The sequence below is a fragment of the Hyla sarda genome, chromosome 2 (assembly GCF_029499605.1).
Source record: "Hyla sarda isolate aHylSar1 chromosome 2, aHylSar1.hap1, whole genome shotgun sequence".
Taxonomy (NCBI): domain Eukaryota; kingdom Metazoa; phylum Chordata; class Amphibia; order Anura; family Hylidae; genus Hyla; species Hyla sarda.
Window position 1 is genome coordinate 244108598 of NC_079190.1, and position 26180 is coordinate 244134777.

At 43.7% G+C, this 26180-nt stretch overlaps 1 protein-coding gene across 3 annotated transcripts in view; it reads left to right on the forward strand.

The window, feature by feature from the left end:
* Positions 1–26180, forward strand: part of LOC130355929 (ras GTPase-activating protein 4-like) — a 262095-nt gene that overhangs the window by 234449 nt on the left and 1466 nt on the right. For all 3 annotated transcript variants that reach the window (XM_056556793.1, XM_056556794.1, XM_056556795.1), the window contains exons 16-20: positions 7580–7749; positions 10869–11006; positions 13168–13303; positions 17278–17398; positions 21983–22041. In XM_056556793.1, coding sequence (XP_056412768.1) covers positions 7580–7749; positions 10869–11006; positions 13168–13303; positions 17278–17398; positions 21983–22041 — 624 coding nt within the window. The remainder of the gene's footprint in view (positions 1–7579; positions 7750–10868; positions 11007–13167; positions 13304–17277; positions 17399–21982; positions 22042–26180) is intronic.

Below are 26180 nucleotides of genomic sequence, written 5' to 3' on the forward strand. Positions count from 1 at the left end.
GCCTGCCTCGACCTTCTGCTACGTCCGACCTTGCTTCTGCCTACTCCCTTGTACCTCGCCTATCTTCAGTATCTTCAGCAGTCAGAGAGGTGAGCCGTTGCTAGTGGATACGACCTGGTCACTACCGCCGCAGCAAGACCATCCCGCTTTGCGGCGGGCTCTGGTGAAAACCTGTAGTGGCTTAGAACCGGTCCACTAGCGCGGTCCTCGCCAATCCCTCTCTGGCACAGAGGATCCACCTCCTGCCAGCCGGCATCGTGACAGTAGATCCGGCCATGGATCCCGCTGAAGATCCTACACTGGTCGCCCAGCTAGCCCTAAAGATCGCCCAACGAGATCAACAGCTGGCATACTTGACCTCCGAGGCACTGCGTATTCAGTCACAGATACAGCAGCTGCAGATACAGCAACAGCTACAGCTGCAACTACCATCTCCTCCGCCGGCTCCTGCAACTCCTCCGCAGCAACCGGCCGTTCCTAACCCCTGCTTGTCCCTGCCGGACAAATTTGGCGTAAAGATCGCCCAACGAGATCAACAGCTGGCATACTTGATCTCCGAGACACAGCGTCTTCAGTCACAGTTACAGCAGCTGCTGCCGCAGATACAGCAACTTCAGTCACAGCAGCTGCTGCCGCAGATACAGCAACTTCAGTCACAGCTACAGCTGCAACAACCATCTCCTCCGCCGGCTCCTGCAACTCCTCCGCAGCAACCGGCCGTTCTTAACCCCTGCTTGTCCCTGCCGGACAAGTTTGATGGGGACCGCAATGATTCTGCCACAGCCACAGTCCAGTCCTTCTTCGCTGAGGTCCGTGGTGTCTTCGAGGAGCCTGCCCGAGCTTCTTCTGCCGAGATTGCCCTGCTGAACCTGGAACAGGGTGTTTCTTCCATTGGCGAGTACGCCATTCAGTTCCGTGCTCTTGCTTACGAGTTGTCCTGGAATAGTGAGGTTCTCTGCGCGACCTTTAAAAAAGGCCTATCCAGCAACATTAAAGATGTTCTGGCCGCACGAGAGACTCCTGCTGACCTACATGAACTCATTCATCTTGCCACTCGCATTGACATGCGTTCTTCCGGATGGCGTCTGGAGCTCCGCCTGGATATGGACTTTGTTCGCACGAAGCGTTTTTTCTCCCCGGCTCCTCTCTCCTCTGGTCCTCTGCAATCCGTTCCTGTGCTTCCCGCCGCGGAGGCTATGCAAGTTGACCGGTCTCGCTTGACACCTCAAGAGAGGACACGACGCCGCATGGAGAATCTTTGCCTGTACTATGCCGGTACCGAACACTTCCTGAAGGATTGTCCTATCCGTCCTCCCCGCCTGGAAAGACGTACGCTGACTCCGCACAAAGGTGACACAGTTCTTGATGTCAACTCTGCTTCTCCACGCCTTACTGTGCCTGTGCGGATATCTGCCTCTACCTTCTCCTTCTCTACTATGGTCTCCTTGGATTCCGGATCTGCAGGAAAATTTTTTTTGGCCTCTCTTATCAACAGGTTCTACGTCCCTGTGACCAGTCTCGCCAGACCCCTCTACATCTATTGTATTAACAATAAAAGATTGGACTGTCTCATGCGTTTCCGCACAGAACCCCTCCTAATGTGCATCGGACCTCATCACGGAAAAATTGACTTTTTTTTCCTCAGGTTCTTTGGCCCCAAGAAGAGGGGGAGACCCAATGGGGGGGGTACTGTTACGCCGAGCGCTCCGGGTCCCCGTTCCTCCCCGGAGCGCTCGCCTCATCCTCGTTGCTGCAGCGCCCCGGTCAGATCCACTGACCGGGTGCGCTGCGGTACCGCCTCCAGCCGGGATGCGATTCGCGATGCGGGTGGCGCCCGCTCGCGATGCGCACCCCGGTCCCCGTACCTGACTCGCTCTCCGTCGGTCCTGTCCCGGCGCGCGCGGCCCCGCTCCCTAGGGCGCGCGCGCGCCGGGTCTCTGCAATTTAAAGGGCCAGTGCACCAATGTTGGTGCCTGGCCCAATCTTCCCAATTACCAATTAGTGTGATCACCTGTGTACTTCCCTATATTACCTCACTTCCCCTGCACTCCCTTGCCGGATCTTGTTGCCTTAGTGCCTAGTGAAAGCGTTCCCTTGTCTGTTCCTAGCCCGTGTTCCTGACCTCCTGCCGTTGCCCCTGACTACGATCCTTGCTGCCTGCCTCGACCTTCTGCTACGTCCGACCTTGCTTCTGCCTACTCCCTTGTACCTCGCCTATCTTCAGTATCTTCAGCAGTCAGAGAGGTGAGCCGTTGCTAGTGGATACGACCTGGTCACTACCGCCGCAGCAAGACCATCCCGCTTTGCGGCGGGCTCTGGTGAAAACCTGTAGTGGCTTAGAACCGGTCCACTAGCGCGGTCCTCGCCAATCCCTCTCTGGCACAGAGGATCCACCTCCTGCCAGCCGGCATCGTGACAGACCGTATACGGTTTTGTTGCCAGACTATAAACCATGGTCTGCTTTGCTTTTTTGTCTGGCAATAAAACTTATACGGTTCAAAATTGAGCTGAAAGGAGTCACTATCTGACTCTGTTCGGCTCATTCAATTGAATGGGATGCTGCGGTATGACACAATTGTGATGTGAATGCACCCTTAATACCTGGATACTTTGGAGAATTTGCAGATGGCTGAAGGATAGATATCTGAGGGTTGCTGTTAATAGTGTATTCTTAGCAGAGACTAGTTGCCTCTGTGCCACAAGGGTCTGTTCTTGGTACAGTTCCTTAACACTTTTGCCACTCATGATGGATCTGATCCTTTATGGTGCCGCTATGGGTGTATGGAGCAGGATCCTGATGCAATCCCGCTTCATCCCCTGGTTGATTTCAGTAACCAGGACCTCCACTAATAACCAACATATGGCGATTGCCATTCACATCTATTAACCCTTTAGACACCTCTGTCAAAGTTTACAGCGGTTTATAAATGGCTGTAGAATACAGCATTGTTGGTATAGTGGTCCCATCAGCCCAAGGCCTTATTTTGGCCTCCACGACTGACAATCCTCTTCTGTTAATAGAGCCTGCCTGTGGCAGGCTCTAAAATAGAGCACAGATTTTTTAGGTCAATGCTGTCCACATGTACTGCATTGATGTGTATGAGCCATTTATTAATGGCTCATACAAGTCCTCTAGGGGGACATAATAAGTGTAAAAAAAAATACAATTAATATATTTATATACAAAAAATACTAGTATAAATTAACCCCTTCCATACTAAAAGTTTAAATCATTCCCCGTTTCCAAGTTTGCATATAACATTTTTTTAAATTAAATAAAAATAAACATATTTGGTATAGATTTGCAGAACTCTCTAAGCTATTAACCCCTTAAAGTGGTACTCTTCCCCAGACATCTTATCCTAGGAGTCCAGCAGCTGGAGACCCCCGCAAACTCCCTGCTGCAGCCGGCGTTTGTTTAGAGCGTTGGGTGCAACACCGGAGGCTCGTGACATCACAGCCACGCCCCTCTTGTGACGTCACGGCCACGCCCGTGCCCCCTCAATGCAAGTCCCATAGACTTGCATTGAGGGGGCATGGCCGTGACATCACAAGCGGGGCGTGACCGTGACATCACGAGCCCCCGCCCCACATTAACAATCATCTGGCATGAAGCAAAGTTCGTTCCATGCATCGGATGTCTGGGGTGCTGCAGCCGAGATTGCAGGGGTCCCCAGCGGTAGGACTACCGCGATCAGACATCTTATACCCTATCCTTTGGATAGGGGATAAGATGTCTATGGTCGGAGTACCCCTTTAAGGACACAGGGTTTTTTCATTTTTGCACTTTCATTTTTTCCACCTCACCTTCTAAAAATCATAATGCTTTAAATTTTTCCACCTACAAACATATATGATGGCTTGTTTTTTGCGCCACCAATTGTACTTTGTAATGACATCAATAATTTCACCACAAAATCTATGACAAAACAAAAAAATATTATTTTGTGGGGCAAAATTGGAAAAAAACAAACACAATTTTGTAACTTTTAGGAACTTCCGTGTCTATGCAGTGCACTTTTCGTTAATAATGACACATTACCTTTATTCTGTTGGTCCTTACAATTAAAATGATACCAAACATATAGGTTTGATTTTGTTTTACTTCTTATAAAAAATTATAACTTTTTGTACATACCTGTACGCCCTTGTCCTGCTCCCCTTCTATGACATGTGCTCAGGAGCTAAGAGCTGGGCATAGTGGGGTGGTCCAAGCAGCTATTTGCTGCCGGGATCCATAGCTATTGTCAGACTTTACCGATCACGGTGATGCCCGGCATCAACCTCTTAGACACCGCGATCAAAGTTAATTTTGGTGTGGGAAATGTTAAAAATGTGGTCCCCGCTGCTCAGCTGTGCTGATTGGGACCACCGTGGGGAAACCGTGATCAGCTGAGAGGATGGTGGGAGGGCCCTTACCTGCCTCCTCGCCGTCCAATCTCTGCCTCAATGGTCCAGTCAGGCATGCCAGGCTGGAGCAGTTGAGCACAGATAACATTGATCAATGGTATGCTATGGCATAGCATTGAACAGTGTATGCAATCTAATGATTGCAGCTTATAGTCCCCTATGGGGACTATAAAATTGTGTAAAAAAAAGTTAAGAAAAAAAGTTAAGAAAAGTGATTTAAACCCTTCCCTAATAAAAGTTTGAATCACCCCCCCTTTTCCCATTAAAAATAAAGAAAAATATGTTAACAAAAACATGTGGTATTAAATATACAGAATATACAGAATAAATATATAGTGTCATTATTACCAAAAAGTGTACTGCATGGAATTGAAAGCCCCCAAAACGTACAAAATGGCGTTTTTTTTTTTTTGGTCTGATCAGTACCAAAATGGTACAAATAAAAACTACAGATTATGGCACAAAAATGAGCCCCTTATATATGAAAAAATAAATTATAGGGGTCAGAAGAGGACAATTTTAAGCATTCTCATTTTCTTACAAAAAAAAGTATATTTTTTTTAAAATAAACTTTACAATATCAAGATCCGAAAATGTACTATTACTATTTTATTAATATTAAAACATTACAGAAAGTAAACCGTTTGGGAATCTCTGTTATCATACTGAGCTAAAGAATTAAGATAGCATGTCAGTTTAACTGCAGAGTGAATGACGTAAATAAGAAGCCTCCCAATTATGGAACATTTTATTTTTATCCTATTTTCATCTCACAAGTAATTTTTTTTTGTTTTGTTGTACATTTTATGATTAAATGAAAGTTTTCATTACAAAGTACAATTAAAAGGGTATTCCAGGAAAAAACTTTTTTTTTTATATCAACTAGTATAAATAGTTAAAGGGGTAGTCCAGTGAAAACCTTTTTTCTTTTTAATCAACTGGTGGCAGAAAGTTAAACATATTTGTAAATTACTTCTATTAAAAAATCTTAATCCTTCCAGTACTTATTAGCTGCTGAATGCTACAGAGGAAATTCCTTTCTTTTTGGAACACTGATGACATCACGAGCACAGTGCTCTCTGCTCACATCACTGTCCATTTTAGCAACCATGCATAGCAGATGTATGCTAAGGGCAGCATGGTGGCTCAGTGGTTAGCACTGCTGCCTTGCAGTACTGGGGACTTGGGTTCAAATCCCACTAAGGACAACAATAAATAAAGCATTATTATTATTATAATAATGTCAGCAGAGAGAACTGTGGTCGTGATGTCATCAGAGAGCATTCCAAAAAGAAAACAATTTCCTCTGTAGTATTCAGCAGCTAATAAGTACAGGAAGGATTAAGATTTTTTAATAGAAGTAATTTACAAATATGTTTATCTTTCTGCCACCAGTTGATTTAAAAGAAAAAAGGTTTTCACCGGAGTACCCCTTTAAACAGATTTGTAAATTAAAATCTTAATCCTTTCAATAATTATCAGCTGCTGAAGTTGAGTTGTATTCTATCTTGCAAAAGTGCTCTCTGCTGAAATATGGGGATTTGCTTCTAAACTGGGCGGTTCCCGAGACACGTGTCATCAGAGAGCACTTAGACAGAAAATAACAACTCAACTTCATCAGCTCATAAGTACTGGAAAGGATTAAGATTTTTTTATAGAAGTAATTTAAAAATCTGTTTAACTTTCTGGCGCCAGTTGATACATAAAAAAAGTTTTTTCCTGGATAACCCCTTTAACTATGAGTCTCTAGATGGAAAAAAAAAAAGAGTAATATAAGTATTAGGAGTGAAGGAGGAAAAAATGAAAATTGCCCAATTCTGAAGAGGTTAATGGGGAAATTAATCAAAACCTGTCCAGAGGAAAAGTTGCTGAATTGCTCATAGCAACCAATCAGATCGCTTCTTTCAATTTTGAAAAGGCCTCTGAAAAATGAAAGAAGAGATCTGATTGGTTGCTATGGGCAACTCATCAATTTTTCCTCTGGACAGGTTTTGATAAATCTCCCCCAATATGTTGGTAAGTGACATCAGACTGTATCTGTAACCACCATCGTACCATGTATCCTGGTTCTTACCAGAATCAGGCAACATTCTCTGTGCCATGTATCTGCTGTATTTCCTGGTCTTGTTGTTCTGTCTCATGCTGCAGCTTCTGCTTAGTCTACTAGGGGCCACGCGCGAACAATGACTGAGTTTTATAGAGCCACCGTGCACTCCCTAATGGATCCTCCTCTAATCCCAGCCAGGCACTGTATATGTGTCTGCCAAACCTGCTGTTCCAGGCCTCAGCAAAGTTGTGTATTCAGTACTGCTAAGGTCCCTGTCTGTCTGCTGATCCTGTGTTCCTGATCCTGCCTGTTTTCTAGACTTTGCCCCTATCTAATCCCCTGGAACCTGACCTGTCTCTCCTGGTAATGAACTTGGACTTCTCTTTCTCTATTCCTGTCTGCTTGCAGCTTGTTCCAGCCAGCTTGCACCTGTAACCATCTTGGCTAGCTGTTGTCATAGTTCCTGCTCTGCTATTAAACACCTAAATAAGCTCTGCTGCACCTAACACTATCTTTAGTGTCAGTTTGTCCTTTTTTGCCTGCCTGGCCAGCTGCCAGTGGGTCCACACCCATATCCAGGTCCCCCTTGAACTTGTCTATTGAGTTAGACATCACAACATCAATAAATGAGTTTAAATAATGTAAGAAAAATGCACTTAGAGAAGGAATCCTCTATTGTATTGGCAGATTTGTGTTAATCGGGACTTCAGAAGAAAGGGAATTGGGGGGCTCATTTCTTTTAGATTCAGATTGAGTCATCAGTGTATCCAGGTAGTAAGGAAAGCAATTGGAATTCATCTGGTTTATCTGCATATGCTAAATTTAGAAGCTTGCAAGGCCAAATGTGTTAACACCAAACTTTATTAATATGGTCTGCAAAGCTTGTTGGCATCATTGTGAAAAGTACAACACAAATCAATAGTTGACAAATAAGATGCCACTGCTTACTTTGTACCAATAATAATAATAATTCATAGTGGATTCTATATAAAGTTGTTAAATTCAGGTGCATATATGCCGATTGTATGATAAGTGCAAAATAATAACATTTAATGAAATAGGCAAATGTAAGATAATACATAGGTCAGCATTGTATGTGACCTCGCATTGTTTCTATTTTAGAGCTGGATCTGCAGAAGGCACTGAACCTTCAGCATCTAACAGTCAAAGAAGGTCAACTTATGGTCTATAAAACTAAATGTAAAGGGTACCTGCTGACATCATCGTTCAAAAAGCTCTTCCTCTCATTAACTGTCGATGCATTAAGTTTTGCAAAGACTCAATTTTCCAAGGTTAGAAAACTTTATTTTTCTAAGATTTCTAAAGAAACTTTATTGATGTTTTCCTTAGTTTGCTATGTGGTGCTATGCTGTTTTCACAACTCCAGTTAAAGTCAATGGAAGTTACACAAACTGTGTGAAACAGCCAATTTGGCTGTTTGCAGATTTCCAACTACCTCTGGCTAGGGGGCCCTTGATCTCTAGATGTGGGAAACCCATATTTGACAAATTGATATGCCCTAAATGTGGGACACCCTTTTAATACTTTTATGCTTCGGCTTATGATTATAATTTAGGAGACAAGCCTACAGGATGTCTTACCCAGTATAGAATCAAACTGCATTGTAAGCAATGGTCTATGTAAATTAAACAAAATTTTATGTTGACCCCATGTATTCAGATGACTTTGACCCAGATATTGTTGTCCTGTCTACAGTGGTCCCTCAAGTTACAATATAAATCGGTTCCAGGACAACCATTGTATGTTGAAACCATTGTATGTTGAGACCATAACTTTATTAAAACTTGGTTGGTTCTGAAGCCATCAAAATGCCATCCAAAAATAAGATAAAGTGAGGATTAAACAAAAATAAGTAGACAACTAATACAGATAAAGCAAATCCTTACATATAAATGTAAGAAAGAGCTACTGTACGGTGTCCATTATAGGACATCGTTAGTCGTCAGCTGTAACTCCGTCCCGCGTCAGGCCAAATAGCATCCTGCCTCCTCCCTCGGAACAATCTCCATCAGGCGTCAGCTGCAACTCCCTCCTCCATCATCCTAAACTCCCTCATCCGAAATTCCATCATCCCTCAGATGAAAAACCTTCCTGCTGTGTAGCAGAGCCGAGACAGTGTCTGATCTCTGCTATGCGGGTTCTGCTGTACATGCTATTCAGTGTCAGCTCTGCTATACAGACTCTGTAGCACATGTATTGTCTGTAGTACATGTGTAAGTTTCACAGTTTCGACTCTGCTATACATGCTGTGCAGTGTCAGCTCTTCTATGCAGCAGGAAGTTGCTTCTGAGGGAGAATCGTCTGAGGCATGAGGAGTTTTAAGGAGTTTTAGGGAGATTTGGATGAGGGAGGAGGGAGCTGTGGCTGAAGGATGACGGCGATTGGTGTGAGGGAGTAGTGGGATGCTGTTTCGCCTGACGGGGGACAGAGTAATGGCTGATGACTGACGATGTCCTAAAATGGACACCGTACTGGTGGAAGCTGTAAATCACTGTCTATGTAGAGGACAGGAGCTTCTTCAGGGTCCTGTACAGTACACACAGTGTCTCAAAAAAAGTAAACTTTGCCCCCACCTGAAGAAGCTATCCCTGGCACAGGTAAATAGTAGTACAGAACATGTAGTAATTACTTGTACTGTAGGGGGCGCTACCAGACAGCCAGTCAGTGCATGCACTTTAGGAATACAGGGGTTTTACCAGTGAATGCCCACTCTGATTGGTCAGTTCTCCCAGCCATTGACACGTTTCACAGATCTGGACTGTCTGTAGAATTGTATGTTGAGTCTGGTTTCAAGTTACAACGGTCCAGGAAAGACCATTGTATGTTGAAACTATTGTATGTAGAGGCCATTGTAAGTTGAGGGATCACTGTATGCACCTTTTAAAAAGGTTCATATGAACATGACATTTAGCAGGCTCAGCTACAGAGACCCCTAGCAAACAGCTGATCTGGGCTTCTAATTTTTCCTCCAGCAGCAATATACCGTATTTATCGGGGTATACCACGCACCGGCCTATAACACGCACCCTCATTTTACCATGGATATTTGGGTAAAAAAAAGTTTTTTACCCAAATATCCACAGTAAAATGAGGGTGCGTGTGTGCGCGTGTATACCCCGATACACCCCCAGGAAAGGCAGGGGGAGAGAGGCGGTCGCTGCCCGCTTCTCTCCCCCTGCCTTTCCTGGGGTCTAGAGCCCTGCTGCCGGCCCTTCTCTCCCCCTGGCTATCGGCGCCGCTGCCTGTTCTCTCCCCCTGACTATCGGTGCCGGCGCCGATAGCCAGGGGGAGAGAAGCGGCGCCGACAGCCAGGGGGAGAGAAGGGGCAGCGGCACCCATTGCCGGCGCCGCTGCCCCGTTGCCTCCCCCCATCCCCGGTGGCATAATTACCTTTTGCCGGGGTCGGGTCCGCGCTGCTGCAGGCCTCCGGCGTGCGTCCCCTGCATCGTTGCTATGCACGGCGCGGCGCACTGACGTCATGCGTCGCGCCGTGCAGCGCATAGCAACGACGCCGGGGACGCACGCCGGAGGCCTGCAGCAGCGCAGACCCGACCCAGGTAATTATGCCACCGGGGATGGGGGGAGGCAACGGGGCAGCGGCGCCGGCAATGGGTGCCGCTGCCCCTTCTCTCCCCCTGGCTATCGGCGCCGGCAATGGGGCGCCGGCACCGATAGTCAGGGGGACAGAACGGGCAGCGGCGCCGATAACCAGGGGGTGAAAAGGGCCGACAGCAGCGCTCTAGACCCCAGGAAAGGCAGGGGGAGAGAAGCGGGCAGCGACGGCCTCTCTCCCCCTGCCTTTCCTGGGGGTGTATCGGCGTATAACACGCACATAGACTTTAGGCTACAAATTTTTGCCTAAAAAGTGCGTGTTATACGCCGATAAATAAGGTATGTGTAATGGTTCATGCGGCTATTTAAATGAACAGCCTTCTATAAGATACAGGTAAGGACCAGGTTTACCAAATTGCAGGAGGTATACCAGATTGCCTTAATAGGGCATATGGTAAGGGGTTGTCAAGTTGAGACAACCCATTTAATGTGTCCCTGTCATAAAAAATATATATATATACTTTTTTGATCGGTCGGGGTCTCTGGGTGGCCCCATTATAAGTCCATAGGGGCCATCTAGAGAAGCTGGAACAAAGATCACTGCAAGCTGAGAAGCTGTGTAGTCATGCACATCTCCTCCCTTGTTCTACTGATCCATGGGGGGTCTGAGCACTAAGACCCCAACCAATCAAAACTTTTGACATGTCTCTGTGACTTGTCAAAAGTTTTTTCTAATGATAGGGACACTTTGTCTTTGCTTTCACACTTATGACATCTTTGCAGACCAGCACAATGTATCAATTGCTTTGTTCGTTCATTTCATTCTGTTTTCCTGCAGAAAAGTTCATTTATACTTTTATCAAGAATTCGAGCCCTGGAGAAAGTGGAAGAGAAAAGCTTTGGAAACTCAAATGTAATGCAAATAATTTACACAGATGAGAGCGGCAGCCAGGAGGCATTATATTTGCAGTGTAAGGTACTGATAACATTAATAATATGGAACAATGTTATTCTTCTCATTCCATACCACCCCACTATGAATCAGAAACAATGCCAGGTTTTATTACAATTGTTTCTGTTTTCTATAATTATACTATCAGCATTAATTATCAATGTGAAAATTGTCAAAACACCTATTGTAAATGCTTAAAATACATGTAGGGCAATGCAGGTATATGATACCTCCCACTTTAGGAAAGATTGTGCATTTGATAATTTATTTGCAACAGGGAAAATATTGTTTTGTGTCCGCCACAATACATGTGCTTGAGGAATTGTAACAAAGTTGTCCAGTGTATGATCAGCTTAAAATGCTGGATTGCTCTTGTAAATAACACAGAGGCCAAGATTAACTATGCTTATATGGCTTACGTCACATTTAATATAGGGGTTGTTTTTGTAAAAGGGGCATGGCCTTAAAGCACAAAAATTGTGGCACAATCGGTCTAAGTTTGCACTAAGAGTTAGTATCAGTGTAGGGAATGTTCTGAGGAGTAGAGACTTATTAGAACAACTCCACAACAACTAGAGTTGTCCATTAAATCATCTTCTCAGTACGTGCATAAAACATTTTTTATTAATAATAATAATTTTATTTATATTGTGCCAACTAATTCCGTAACACTTTACAATTTTGATGGTAAAATTAAAGAGGTTGTCCAGTTTTAGAGAAGCACAGTTTTTTTCTTGGCAAAAACAGCACCACTCCTGTCCACAGGTTGTGTGTAGTATTGCAGCTCCGTCCTATTCACTTCAATTGAGTTTAGCTGCAGTACCAGACACAATCTGTGGACAGGAGTGGTGCAGCATTTTTTAATACTTAACAACCACTTTAAAGACAAGCATCAGACATTACAATATTACACACTAAAAATTCAAACAAGAGAAGTGAGGGGCCTGCTCACAAGAGCTTACAGTCTATGAGGAAAGGGGGTTACAAGTGCTTTTGTATATTCAATGATCCAGCCATTTTATAAACAAGATAAATGACATAATAGGTGGGTAAACCAGTCACTAGCCAATATCCAAGTGTTTAAAGTGCATAGAAAGATTTTGAAGAATGATAGTAGGGGGAACCAATTAAGGGTTGTTTTAGACCTGCTTGAAATTATTTGGGTAATTTAACATGCCATGTTGGTGCTCAGTCACAGCATGTTTGTGAAGCCATGCAAGGGTAAGCCTTGTTGTCTGGGTTCTTGAGAAACAGCATAAACCAGGTGATCAACATGTGACATTACTGGGGGCAAAGATAGTAGAACTTATTATGACACATGCGGCAGATAAGTTATTGATAACTGGTTTACACACATAAGGGGAGATTTATGCCCATAGCAACCGATCAGATAGCATCTTTCATTTTTAATGAAAGGCCTTTAGAAAAAAATCTGATTGGTTGCTATGGGCAACTGCTCTACTTTTCTTCTACTAAGGTTTTGATAAATCTCCCCCATAGAAAATTAAAATGATGGTGATTTATTTAAGGGCTAATTAGCTTCCATGTCCACGCCTATGGTAGGGAGTTAGTTTATGTCAAGTACAAAATAAACATAACATTCTTTATAGTCAATGGGGTGAGATAAAGTCGGCACTACCACCATAAGTCCTTACTGGAGTATAGACAGAACCCCTAAGCAATGATGCACTGCTGCCGCAGCTTACAAGAAAGTCCGTACGAGCGTTGCTCAAGTCCCAGAGTAGCAGAAAGAAAGGGACGGCTACTCACTCAGTTCCACGGTGTCTTTATTCAAAATCAAAGGTGCATAGGACTCACACAGGCACGTTCACAGCTGGAGCGATGTTTCGCGTTTGCACGCTTCGAGTGAGCCGGAAGAAGCGTGCAAACGCAAAACGTCGCTCCAGCTGTGAACGTGCCTGTGTGAGTCCTATGCACTCTTGATTTTGAATAAAGACACTGTGGAACTGAGTGAGTAGCCGTCCCTTTCTTTCTCACTTGTTTTGATTCTTTATAGTCAACCTAAAGTGATAAATCCACTCTTTACAGTGTGAAATAGCCTCTGGAACTTTTTTTAAACATGTAAATCCAGTCTTCCTGAGTCCCTGATATCAGCATTCTAATCATTGTATGGCATGATCTGTCCACATAAACATCCCTTTTTAAAACTCTGTCTGTATTTTAGTGTGTAAATGAACTGAACCAGTGGCTCTCAGCTTTGAGAAAAGTCTGCGTGAACAACAGTGATATGCTTGGTTCCTATCATCCTGGTGTCTACAAGGGAGAGAAGTGGAGTTGCTGCCACCAAAAGGACAAAGGAGGTATTGCATTCCACTTATTCTACGCCACCCTGATGTGGTTCAGATCCAGGAAAAACAACTTTTTTTTTTTATATATCAACTGCCTCCAGAAAGTTAAACAGATCTGTAAATCACTTCTATTAAGAAATCTTAATTCTTCCAATAATTATCAGCTGCTGAAGTTGAGCTGTTTTTTTCTGTCTGTGCTTTCTGCTGACATCTCTGCTTGTCTCAGGAACAGAGTAGAAGAGGCTTGCTATGGGGATTTGCTTCTACTCTGGACAGTTCCCGAGACAATTATCATCAGAGAGCACTTAGACCGAAAAGAACAACTCAACTTCAGTAGCTTATAAGTACTGAAAGGATTAAGATTTTTTAATAGAAGTAATTTACAAATCTGTTTAACTTTCTAGAGCCAGTTGAGTTGTTCTTTTCAGTCTAAGTGCTCTCTGATGACAACTGTCTCGGGAACTGTCCAGAGTAGAAGCAAATCCCCATAGCAAACCTCTTCTACTCTGTTCCTGAGACAAGCAGAGATGTCAGCAGAGAGCACAGACAGAAAAAACAACTCAACTTCAGCAGCTGATAATTATTGGAAGAATTAAGATTTCTTAATAGAAGTGATTTACAGATCTGTTTAACTTTCTAGAGCCAGTTGATATATACATATATATATATATATATATATATATATATATATATATATATATATATATATATATATATATAATGTTTTCCTTGGAAAACCCCTTTAATCTTTCTGCCTCTAAAAGCCCAATTATTATTTCAATTGCTTTGTTTTCAACAGACTTTCACAATTGCCCAGTGTCAATGAACAATTGATGCCTGACAAAGAAAAAGCTATAATCTATTGTTGATGTGAAGAACTCAAATATTTAGATTTTGCCATTATGCCTGGGCTGCCACAACTAAGGCTTCTTTCACACTATAAGCATTCATCCGTTATTAAATGTCCGTTTTCTGTTTGAAAACGGATGTATAATAACGGATGAAATAACTAGTGCTAACGGATGAATAAATATTAATCCATTAAGACCCGTTATAACATCCCTCATGTATGGCCATAACACATCTGCCTACAGACTCCCACAGCCGGGACTACTACTCCCATTATGGAACAGACTTCTTTCCATGATGAGAGTAGTAATTCCCTGGCTGCGGGAGGCTGCAGACAGCTCGGGAAGCTACATTAGTGTTTGTACTACTACCCCCATCATGGAACAGAGTCTTTTCCATGATGGGGGTTGTGGTACAGGGGCTGAGGGATTGATCGCATCGGGTTTCACTTCTGTGACCCGATGCGATCAGAACATATTAAGCAGGGGAGCAGACGGCATGCTCCGCAACCCTGCGATGTATCCTGTGTTTTAACTTTCATTTTTAAATCCCCTGCAGGGAGCCCTGAATGGCCGGTGCTGATGTGCCAATCAGGGCTCCCAGCGGAAGATTTAAAAATGAAAATTGTGAGCAGGGGGGCCATATGTATATTAAAAGCGCTGTGGGGGGGCAAAATATATAGTGCTGCAGGGGGGGGGGAGACATATAGCCTATATATCTAGCCCCCCACAGAGCATTAATAAAGATATGATCCCAGCCAGCGCATTTATAAATGTATACCCCCCGCCGGCGCATTCATAAATGTATACCCCACGCCAGCGCAAGTAACCCCCCGCAGCGCATGTATAATGTACTGTCGCAGGCTGCCATTTATATACATATGCTGGGCTGCGCTATGAATGAAAAGCATTCTAGCAGCAGCATCAGCCGGCCTTTTTATTCATAGCACAGCGCCAGCATATGTATATAGAAGCGCTGTGGGGGGCAGATAAAGCAATATGTCTGCACCCCCCAGCGCTTCTATATACATTTGCCGGCGCTGCGCTATGAATGAAAGGTATATTAAAATTAGCAGCACTTATAGTGCCGGCAGCCGGCACTATGCGCTGCTAATAGAAATACCTCTCATTCATAGCGCAGCCCGGCATTTTGTATATAGAAGCGCTGGGGGGGTGCAGACATATTGCTTTATCTGCCCCCCACAGCGCTTCTATATACATATGCTGGCGCTGTGCTATGAATAAAAAGGCCAGCTGATGCTGCTGCTAGAATGCTTTTCATTCATAGCGCAGGCCAGCATATGTATATAAATGGCAGCCTGCGACAGTACATTATACATGTGCTGCGGCGGGGTTACTTGCGCCAGCGGGGGGTATATATTTATTAATGCGCCGGCGGGGGATATATATTTAATGCGCCAGTGAGGGATATATATTTATATATGGCAGGGGTCATATCCTTGCGCTGTGGGGGGCTAGATATATAGGCTATATGTCTCTCCCCCCCCCCCCCCTGCAGCGCTATATATCTTGCCCCAGCGCTTTTAATGTGCCGTTTTTTCTTCCGTCACAAATAACAGATAATCAAAAAATCCCATAGACTTGAATGGGATTTTGTAACAGACGTTTAACATCCTTTTTTTAAGGCTTTTCTAACGGATGTTTATAACGGATCCTTTCACGGCTGAATTTTATAATGTGAAAGGGGCCAAAGATAATAAGCCTTAATTTACCTTCCACTGTTCTTCCGGTGCAGCTGGAATCCCTCTCCCACCCTCCGATGTGGTCTTCTTCTGACTTTTGTAGCCTGACACATCTCACGGTGCTCAGTTAATTGCTGACTTCAACAATGTCCTGCCATGGTCAGTGATAGGCTGAGTGGCAGTGTAATGGCCCAATCATCAGGAAGAGGCCAATTTCATCACGCTGCTGGGCAGCTTATCACCAATCAAGGCAGGACATTGCTGCAACGGAAGATCTCCTTTAATGGATTCTTTATAAATAAAAGCGTTCTCTGCATTATTAGTAGATAGAAGGTAATTAAAATTATGTTTATAAGAGTGATGGAAAGTAGCAGACTGTGTGAAAGTCTTTTTTAGGAGTATTTCAATCATGGTACTTATGGCGTATCCACAGACTGTGCAATAAATGTCCCTTAGGTGATAGCTGCACCCCTGGACCCCACTATCTTCAAATGGGGGTCCAACGCTTGCCTGGCTGTTTAGGTAAATTACCTATAAATTAATCGATATAGCCACCTCTGCATTTATTTCATAGTTAAATGGGGCATGAATTGGGTTTGAGAGACTCTCCTTCTGGAGACCGGTGCAGGCATTTATGTGGATATATATCTTAATTGTTTATCCTGTGATTACCCCTTTAAATGAGTTACGCAGGTTTAAACAAATATGTCTGTTTTCCCCCAAAATAGTGTCATAAGTCCATAGGTTGTGCATGATGTTGTAGCTCCATAGCTTTTTTTAATTATTATTATTATTTAAAAAAAGTTACATAGCTTGGGCTTAAAGGGGTACTCCGGTGGAAAACATTTTTTTTTAAATCAACTGGTGCCAGAAAGTTAAACAGATTTGTAAATTACTTTTATTAAAAAATCTTTACCCTTCCAGTACTTTTTAGAGGCTTATGCTACAGAGGAAATTCTTTTCTTTTTGAATTTCTTTTTTGTCTTGTCCACAGTGCTCTCTGCTGACACCTCTTTCCCTGTCAGGAACTGTCCAGAGCAGCATAGGTTTGTAATGGGGATTTTCTTCTGCTCTGGACAGTTCCTGATACGGGCATCAGGTGTCAGCAGAGAGCACTGTGGACAAGACAAAAAAGAAATTCAAAAATAATTTCCTCTGTAGCATACAGCTGCTAAAAAGTACTGGAAGGGTAAAGATTTTTTAATAGAAGTAATTTACAAATCTGTTTAACCTTCTGGAACCAGTTGATTTAGAATTATTTTAAGCCCATGGACCCAGAACATATAACACAGAAGTGTAAAATAACAGTAAAAAGTTATACAGTTTTCTGAGTAAAATGAAAGATAGGGTAAACTATACTCACTGTACATCCCCTTTATTATTTGTCAAGAAATCGACCAGGTAGTTCATTTTAAGGTTTTTGCTTCACTTTCAGTTGCTGGCTGTGACAAAACCCGGCATGAAGTGACTTTACAAGAATGGAATGATCTCTTGAACCCTGACCTGGAGGCGCAGCTCATCTTCAGACATTTGGTTGGAGTGAGAGAGTTAATGCGGTAGGTTGCTTGTTCTTTATTTGGGAAGATGTCAGTGACATTCACAATACATTTGGAGAGTTTTTAGACCTTTTCATTTACATTTTGTTGTTCCATGTGATAAAATAGAAAAAAAAAATCTATGTTTTTCCCATAATTCTGCACTTAATACCCCATAATGACAAAGTAATAACAGAATTTTAGAAATGTTTGCAAATTTATTAAAAAAGGAAAGATTTTAATTTATCATGGACATAAGTATACAAACCCTTTTCTATGACACTTGAAATTTTGCTTTGGCTTCTCCCATTTCTCTTGATCATCTTTGAGATCTTTCTCCACCTTGATTGGAGTCACTGGTGGTAAATTCAGGTGACTGGACAAGATTTGGAAAGACACAGCCCTTTCTATGTAAGGTCTCACAGCTGACAGCTGTCTCTTGCCCACTGTTTCTTGCTACATGCCTTCTTATCCGCTGTCTCCTGCTGCCAACTATCTCTTGCCCAGTCTTCACAACCTGCTGTCTCTTGTCCACTGGATGTTGCCTGCTCTCTCTTTTTTCCGCAGTTGCCTGGGGCCTGCTATCTACCACTGACAGCTATCACTTTGTCTTCTTCTGGCCACGGTCTCCTTCTGTCCGCTGTCTCCTGGTGCTTCCTCTCTCTTTCTCCCTAACCCCGTTTCTGCTGTCTTATGCCCACTGTCTCCTGCTGCTTGTTTGCTCTCCCCTCTCCTGTCCACCACGGTTTCCCTGATGTCTCCTTTTTACACACCTCTCGTCTGCCGCTCACTGCTGACAGCATGTCGCTTCCAGAAGGAGGAATGAATGTGCTGCATCAGCTGTAAGTGCAGGCCACACATTCTCAGGCTCTTCTTTTCTGTTTACAGAAGCTACAACTGGTGGTTGTGATCAGAGCTGCAGCTTCTGGACTTCACTAAAATGATGTCAGGCCCTGTTAGATTTTTGCTGTGTTCTGCGCGTGACATCGCACATGCGTAGTGCACAGCTTTTGCTAGCATAAGTGAATAAAAGAGGAGCCTAATTCTTATAGGAATAATGTGAATAAGAGAGGAGCTTAATTCTTATATTTCTGTGGATAGAGCATCTGTGTAGGTGTTGTAAAGTTATACACTACACAGATGCTATAGTAATGGCAGCCCCCATGCATGTCATATTATTAATTAATAAAGCTGTAAATTAAATGTAAAAAAATTGATTACAAAAATAAATTCTAGCTTTCAAATATGATTTTATTTACTAAACCTAATTGGTGACACATTCTGTTTAAACCCTTCCCGCAAATGAATGTATATTTATGTCCACTGTGGGCTCCCACTGTATAAAGCGCGCTCAGCAGGACCCAGTGGGTCCCGGCTGCTATCAGCAACCAGGACCCGTGGCTAATACCGGACATCGCCAATCGAGCTGATGTCCGTTATTAACCCTTTAGACGCTGCGATCAAAGTTGAGCTAAAACGGGAGATTTCCGTTGCCAGTTAGCTCAGTGAGCTGTTCGGGACCGTCACGGTGAAATCTCGGCATCCCAAACAGCTGAGAGGACAGCTGGAGGTGCCTTACCTAGCTCCTCGCTGTCCAACCAGCGTTTCATTGCTCCAATCCTGAGATCCAGGCTGGAGCAATTGAGCACAGATTACACTGATCAATGCTATGCTATGGCATAGCATTGCTCGGTGTATGCAATCAAAGGATTGCATGTAATAGTCCCCTATGGGGGCTGGCTAAAAAAATTGTAACAAAAAAGTACAATAAAAAAGTGAATAAATGTGATTTAACCCCTTCTGAATAAAAGTTTGAATCACCCCCCTTTTCCCATTTAAAAAAAAATATATGTTAATAAAAATAAACATATGTAGTGTTGCCGCGTGTGTAAATGTCCGAACTATAAAAATATAATGTTAATTAAACCACACGGTCAATGGCGTACACGTAAAAAATTCCTAAGTCCAAAATTGCGTATTTTTGGTCACTTTGTATACCCTAAAAAAATGTATAAAAAGCGATCAAAAAGTCTCATCAAAACAAAAAGGGTACCAAATAAAAACTTTAGATCACGGCGCAAAAAATTAGCCCTCATATTGCCCCGCATGCTGAAAAATAAAAAAGTTATAGGAGTCAGAAGATGACAATTTTAAACATACTAATGTGTACTCAAGTAGAAAACAGACATGGTGCACATCTACAATCTTGCACAATGATCCAATTGCTTCTCAGCATAATTTCAAGAACTAACAGGTTGTTAGTATATACGTTTTGATCAAAAAGTACAAAGCCCACTCGCCACGTCAAGGCCACCTATTTAGAGTGGGTCCCCAACATCCCTAGCATAAAATGAGACCTCATATTGCCCCGCATGCTGAAAAATAAAAAAGTTATAGGGGTCAGAAGATGACAATTTAAACATACTAATTTTGGTGCATGTAGTTATAATTTTTAAGTAAAATAAAACCTACCGTATATAAATTTGGTATCCTTGTAACCATATGGACCTATAGAATAAAGATAAGGTGCCATTTGTACACTGAGTAGAATCAGAAGCCCCCAAAATTTACAAAATGGCAGTTTTTTTTTTTCTTCAATTTTGCCCCACAAATATTTATTTTCTGGTTTCGCCATAGATTTTGTGGTGAAATGATTAATGGTATTATATTGGTGGTGCAAAAAACAAGCCCTCATATGGGTCTATAGGTGGAAAATTTAAAGTATTATGATTTTTTAGAAGGTGAGGAGGAAAAAACTAAAGTGCAAAAATTAAAAATGGCCCCAGAGGAAAGGGGTTAAGGGGAATTCTTCTTGTTTACCTTGGACTTTGACTTGTGAAAGCCCAAAAGAAGACAACTTTTGTAGATGAAAAAAACACTCACAATAAAATAATTCCTTTCAAACCACAGAAGCAGCCTCAGTACATCTTGGCAATACACAATTTACAGCTTTTTAGTCTCTGATGAAGCGAGTTGTACCTTTATCTAAAAGCAGAACAAAAATAAATGTTAACAATCTTTTGGAATGCAGCTAACTTAAATGGGCACTGTCATTGACAAAAACTTTTTATGTTATATGTTTATTCATTATATGTTTATTTGTAATATACATGGTTGAAAAAATGCTGTCCCTGCAGCTATTGCCTGTGTGTCTCTGCATGGAGACAAAATATAGGAAGTGTGGGTGGACAAGCAGAGCTGTGCACTAAGGACAATCAAGGCTTTGTGCAGTGAGGACAAGCAGGGCTCTGTGCAGTGAGGACAAGCAGGGCTCTGTGCACTGGGGACAAGCAGGGCTCTGTACACTGAGGACAAGCAGGGCTCTGTGCACTGGGGACAAGCAGGGCTCTGTGCACTGAGGACAAGCAGGGCTCTGTGCATTGAGGACAAGCAGGGCTCTATACACTGAGGACAAGCAGGGCTCTGTGCACTGAGGACAAGCAGGGCTCTGTACACTGGGGACAAGCAGGGCTCTGTACACTGAGGACAAGCAGGGCTCTGTGCACTGGGGACAAGAAGGGCTCTGTGCACTGAGGACAAGCAGGGCTCTGTGCACTGAGGACAAGCAGGGCTCTATACACTGAGGACAAGCAGGGCTTTGTGCACTAAGGACAAGCAGGGCTCTGTGCACTGAGGACAAGCAGGGCTTTGTGCAGTGAGAACAAGCAGGGCTCTGTGCAGTGAGGACAAGCAGGGCTCTGTGCAGTGAGGACAAGCAGGGCTCTGTGCAGTGAGGACAAGCAGGGCTCTGTGCAGTGAGGACAAGCAGGACTCTGTGCACTGAGGACAAGCAGGGCTCTGTACACGGAGGACAAGCAGGGCTCTGTACACTGAGGACAAGCAGGGCTCTGTACACTGAGGACAAGCAGGGCTCTGTGCACCGAGGACAAGCAGGGCTCTGTACACTGAGGACAAGCAGGGCTCTGTACACTGAGGACAAGCAGGGCTCTGTGGACTGAGGACAAGCAGGGATCTGTACACTGAGGACAAGCAGGGCTCTGTGCACTGAGGACAAGCAGGGCTCTGTACACTGAGGACAAGCAGGGTTCTGTGCACTGAGGACAAGCAGGGCTCTGTTCAGTGATGCTGTGACACACTCCAGGATCACGCATTAGGATGATTGACAAGCCAGGAAGCACAGAGCCCTACTTGTCCTTCCACACTTCCTGTATTTGGTCTCCTCAAAGAGACACACAGGCAATTGCTGCAGAAACAGCATTTTTTCACCCCAAAATATACACATGTTTTACTAATCTATGTTGCAAATATACATATAATGGTATTATTTACATTATATTAAAAGTTTTTGCAAATGACAGGTACACTTTAATAGTTAAATTAACAGTTATTTAGTATAAAAAAAAAAAAAGACAAGATTCCTTCACGTTCAACCTAAAACCCAACTGTGTTGATCTAGAGGAAGGCAAAACCCCCCATGAGGTTGTTGCCAATTGCCCCATGAGAGAAGAAATTCCTTCCTGACTCCAATATGACAACCAGAATAAATCCCTGGATCAGCAGCAATAAAAAGACAGTAATATGAACAGACCTTTATCTACCTAGTGATATGCATAATAATAAAATACATTTATATTGTACCTGCAGGGAGAAGTACCTGGAACTAACACAAGATGATAGCAGCAGCAAATCTCACCTACCCATAGGTTTGTTTTCAGTGTGTTTTGATGGCATTCTGTCTGTGGATATGCACCAGCACGAAGAAATTGATCTGTTTTTTTTCGTGGTAAATCTATTTTTATTAAAAGAAATCAGTAACAATAAGAAAGCAATAATCAAAGGCATAAGTATATATCTAGCCGCTCAGTACAGAACCCGCAGGTCCGCTGAAAGAGGTAACACACATGACGGTCTAACATAAGAGAAACCAAATATTGAGTGAACAACCCGTCTGCAGCGTTGCAATGGAGCGGCATTAGTGAAAAGGAAATGAGGAAATAGTGAAGAAAAAAAGGAGAAAGAAGAAGAGAAGGATGACAGGAAACAGAAGACAGTCCAAAAATAACACACAACACATAGACGCGCAGACAGGGGACACACACCAACGACCCTGGGACAATGGGGAATGGGCAGGAAGGGGAAGTGAGGGTGCAAAGTGACAAATTAAGACACCCAGCTAAGGAATTCAGGTGTCCCAGGGGTACCAAACTGTAGTAAAAGCATCAACAATATTCTTAACATTAGAGACTAATTCCGCCATCCTACGAATACGATTTAGTGCATCCACAAACTCAGTCCTGGAAGGAATCACTGTACACTTTTAGTATCGCTAAACAACAGTCCCGGTGGCACTGGTGCAGAGAATTATATATCCCCCCTCTAAGACTACCCCAACTCCTTGGAACTTGACTAATAAATATAAGGGTGCATCCACATTTAAAAACCAGCCTCTGCTGTTTTTCCACTGGACCTGTGCTGCATCTTATTAATCTAAATGAGCTGAACAGAGTCAGATAGTGACTCCAGTCAGCTCATTTTTGAACCATATCAGGTTGTTTTTTTTCCTACTTAAAACCATGGCAACAAAACCTGATATGGTGCAAAAATGAGCCGGCCAAAGCCACTATCTGACTCCGTTCGGCTAATTTAAATGAATGGCAAACAGTGCGGGTCTGGCGGGGATATTTAAAGGGGAACTCTGGTGGAAAACTTTTTTTTTTTTTTTAAATCAACTGGTGCCAGAAAGTTAAACAGATTAGTAAATTACTTCTATTAAAAATCTTAATCAATCCCGTATTTATCAGCTACTGTATACTACAGAGGAAATTCTTTTCATTTTGGATTTCTTTTCTGTCATGACCACAGTACAGAGCAGAGCAGGAGAAAATCCCCATAGCAAACCTCTCCTGTTCTGGAAAATTTCTAAAATGGACAGAGGTGTCAGCAGAGAATAATGTGGTCATGACAGAAAAGAAATCCAAAAAGAAAAGAATTTCCTCTGTAGTATACACCTGCCAATAAGTACTGGAAGGATTAAGAATTTTTAATAGAAGTAGTTGACAAATCTGTTTAACTTTCTGGCACCAGTTGATTTAAAAAAAAAAAAAAAAAAAAAGTTTTCCACCGGAGCACCCTTTAACCTCTTAAGGACCCAGGACGTACAGGGACGTCCCCGCACCCTGGGCTTTAAGGACCCAGGACGTCCCCGTACGTACCTGTAAATGCTTCAGCAGGCATCCAGGGCAAACGCCGAGGGGGGCCATGTAGGCCCCCCATGTCGGCGATCGCCGCAAATCGCAAGGGAAATCGCCCTTGCGATCTGCGGCGATACCGGGCTGATCGGGTCTCTGGGACCCGACCGCCCGGTAATTTTGCATGATCCCGGCTGTCACAGACAGCCAGGACCATGCTAAAGAATAGGAGCGAGGTGGCAAACCGGCCACCTCCTCCTATACCCTGCGATTAACTAACCGACCAATCGCAGGGGGGGGGGTTACTTCCTCCCGCCCTGCCCGGCCCCTTGAAGTCCGGAGAGGACGGGAGGAAGACCGGAGGACGCAGCGGGGGACGGGGGAGTGCTGGGGCCCGTCCCCGGTACTTACCTCGTCCCTGAAGACCCGGATCCCGGCGATGAAGACGGCTGCGGCGGTGACAGGTGAGTTCCTCTTCAGCCGCGGTCGGGCCCTTTACAGCAATGCACGTCGCCGTAAAGCGACATGCATTGCTGTATTGGGACCCTGTATACTACAACTCCCAGCATGCCCAGACAGCCCTTGGCGTTTGGAGACCACTGTGCCCTTCCAGATGTTGCAAAACTACACATCCTCAGCATGCCCTTACTGTCCAGGCATGCTGGGAGTTGTAGTTCTGTAACATCTGGCCCTTCAGATGTTGCAGAACTACAACTCCCAGCATGCCTGGACAGTTTTGGCATACTGGGAGTTGTAGTTTTGCAACATCTGGAAGGGCACAGATTGGGAACCACTGTGTTAGTGGTCTGCAAACTGTAGTCCTCCAGATGTTGCAAAACTACAACTCCAAGCATGCTGGGAGTTGTAGTTCGGCAACATCTGGCTCTAAAAATGTTGTCGAACTACTACTCCCAGCATGCCTGAGAATGTTTGGGAGTTGTGGTTTTGCAACAGCTGGAGGCACACTGGTTGGGAAACATTGCCTGTTTCCTAACTCAGTGTTTCCCAACCCGTGTGCCTCCAGCTGTTGCAAAACTATAACTACCAGCATGCACTGATAGACTGTGCATGCTGGGAGTTGTAGTTTTGCAACAGTCTGGTACGCCACTCTTTCCAAAATGGAGCCTCCAGCTGTTGCAAAACAACAACTCCCAGTATTGCTGGACAGCCGTTGACTGTCCAAGAATGCTGGGAGTTTTGCAACAGCTGGAGGCACCCTGTTTGGGAATCACTGGCGTAGAATACCCCTATGTCCACCCCTATGCAAATCCCTAATTCAGGCCTCAAATGCGCATGGTGCTCTCACTTCGGAGCCCTGTCGTATTTCAAGGCAACAGTTTAGGGTCACATATGGGGTATCTCCGTACTCGGGAGAAATTGCCTAACAAATTTTGGGGGTCTTTTTCTCCTTTCACCCCTTATGAAAAGGTGAAGTTGGGGTCTACACCAGCATGTTAGTGTAAAAAAATAAATTTTTTTACACTAACATGCTGGTGTTGCCCTATACTTTTCATTTTGACAAGAGGTAAAGGGGAAAAAGCCCCCCAAAATTTGTAATGCAATTTCTCCCGACTACGGAGATACCCCATATGTGGGCGCAAAGTGCTCTGGGGGCGCACAACAAGGCCCAGAAGGGAGAGTGCGCCATGTACATTTGAGGTGATTTGCACAGGGGTGGCTGATTGTTACAGCGGTTTTGACAAACGCAAAAAAAACAAAACCCCACATGTGACCCCATTTCGGAAACTACACCCCTCACGGAATGTAATGAGGGGTGCAGTGAGAATTTACACCCCACAGGTGTCTGACAGATCTTTGGAACAGTGGGCTGTGCAAATTAAAAATTTTGTACAGCCCACTGTTCCAAAGATCTGACAGACACCAGTAGGGGGTAAATGCTCACTTTACGCCTTGTTACGTTCCTCAAGGGGTCTAGTTTCCAAAATGGTAGGCCATGTGGTTTTTTTTTTTGCTGTCCTGGCACCATATGGGCTTCCTAAATGCGACATGCTCCCCGAGCAAAATTTGCTCTCAAAAAGCCAAATATGACTCCTTCTCTTCTGAGCATTGTAGTTCACCCGTAGTACACTTCAGGTCAACTTATGGGGTACCTTCATACTCAGAAGAGATGGGGTTACAATTTTTTGGGGGTATTTTCTGCTATTAACCCTTGCAAAAATGTGAAATTTGGGGGGAAACACACATTTTAGTGAAATTTTATTTATATTTTTTTACATATGCAAAAGTCGTGAAACCCCTGTGGGGTATTAAGGCTCACTTTATTCCTTGTTACGTACCTCAAGGGGTCTAGTTTCCAAAATGGTATGCCATGTGTTTTTTTTTTGCTGTTCTGGCACCATAAGGGCTTCCTAAATGCAACATGCCCCCCAAAAACCATTTAAAAAAAACGTACTCTCCAAAATCCCCTTGTCACTCCTTCGCTTCTGAGCCCTCTACTGCGCCTGCCGAACAATTTACATAGACATATGAGGTATGTGCTTACTCGAAAGAAATTGGGCTACAAATATAAGTATACATTTTCTCCTTTTACCCCTTGTAAAAATTCTAAAATTGGGTCTACAAGAACATGCAAGTGTAAAAAATGGAGATTGGGAATTTTCTCCTTCACTTTGCTGCTATTCCTGTGAAACACC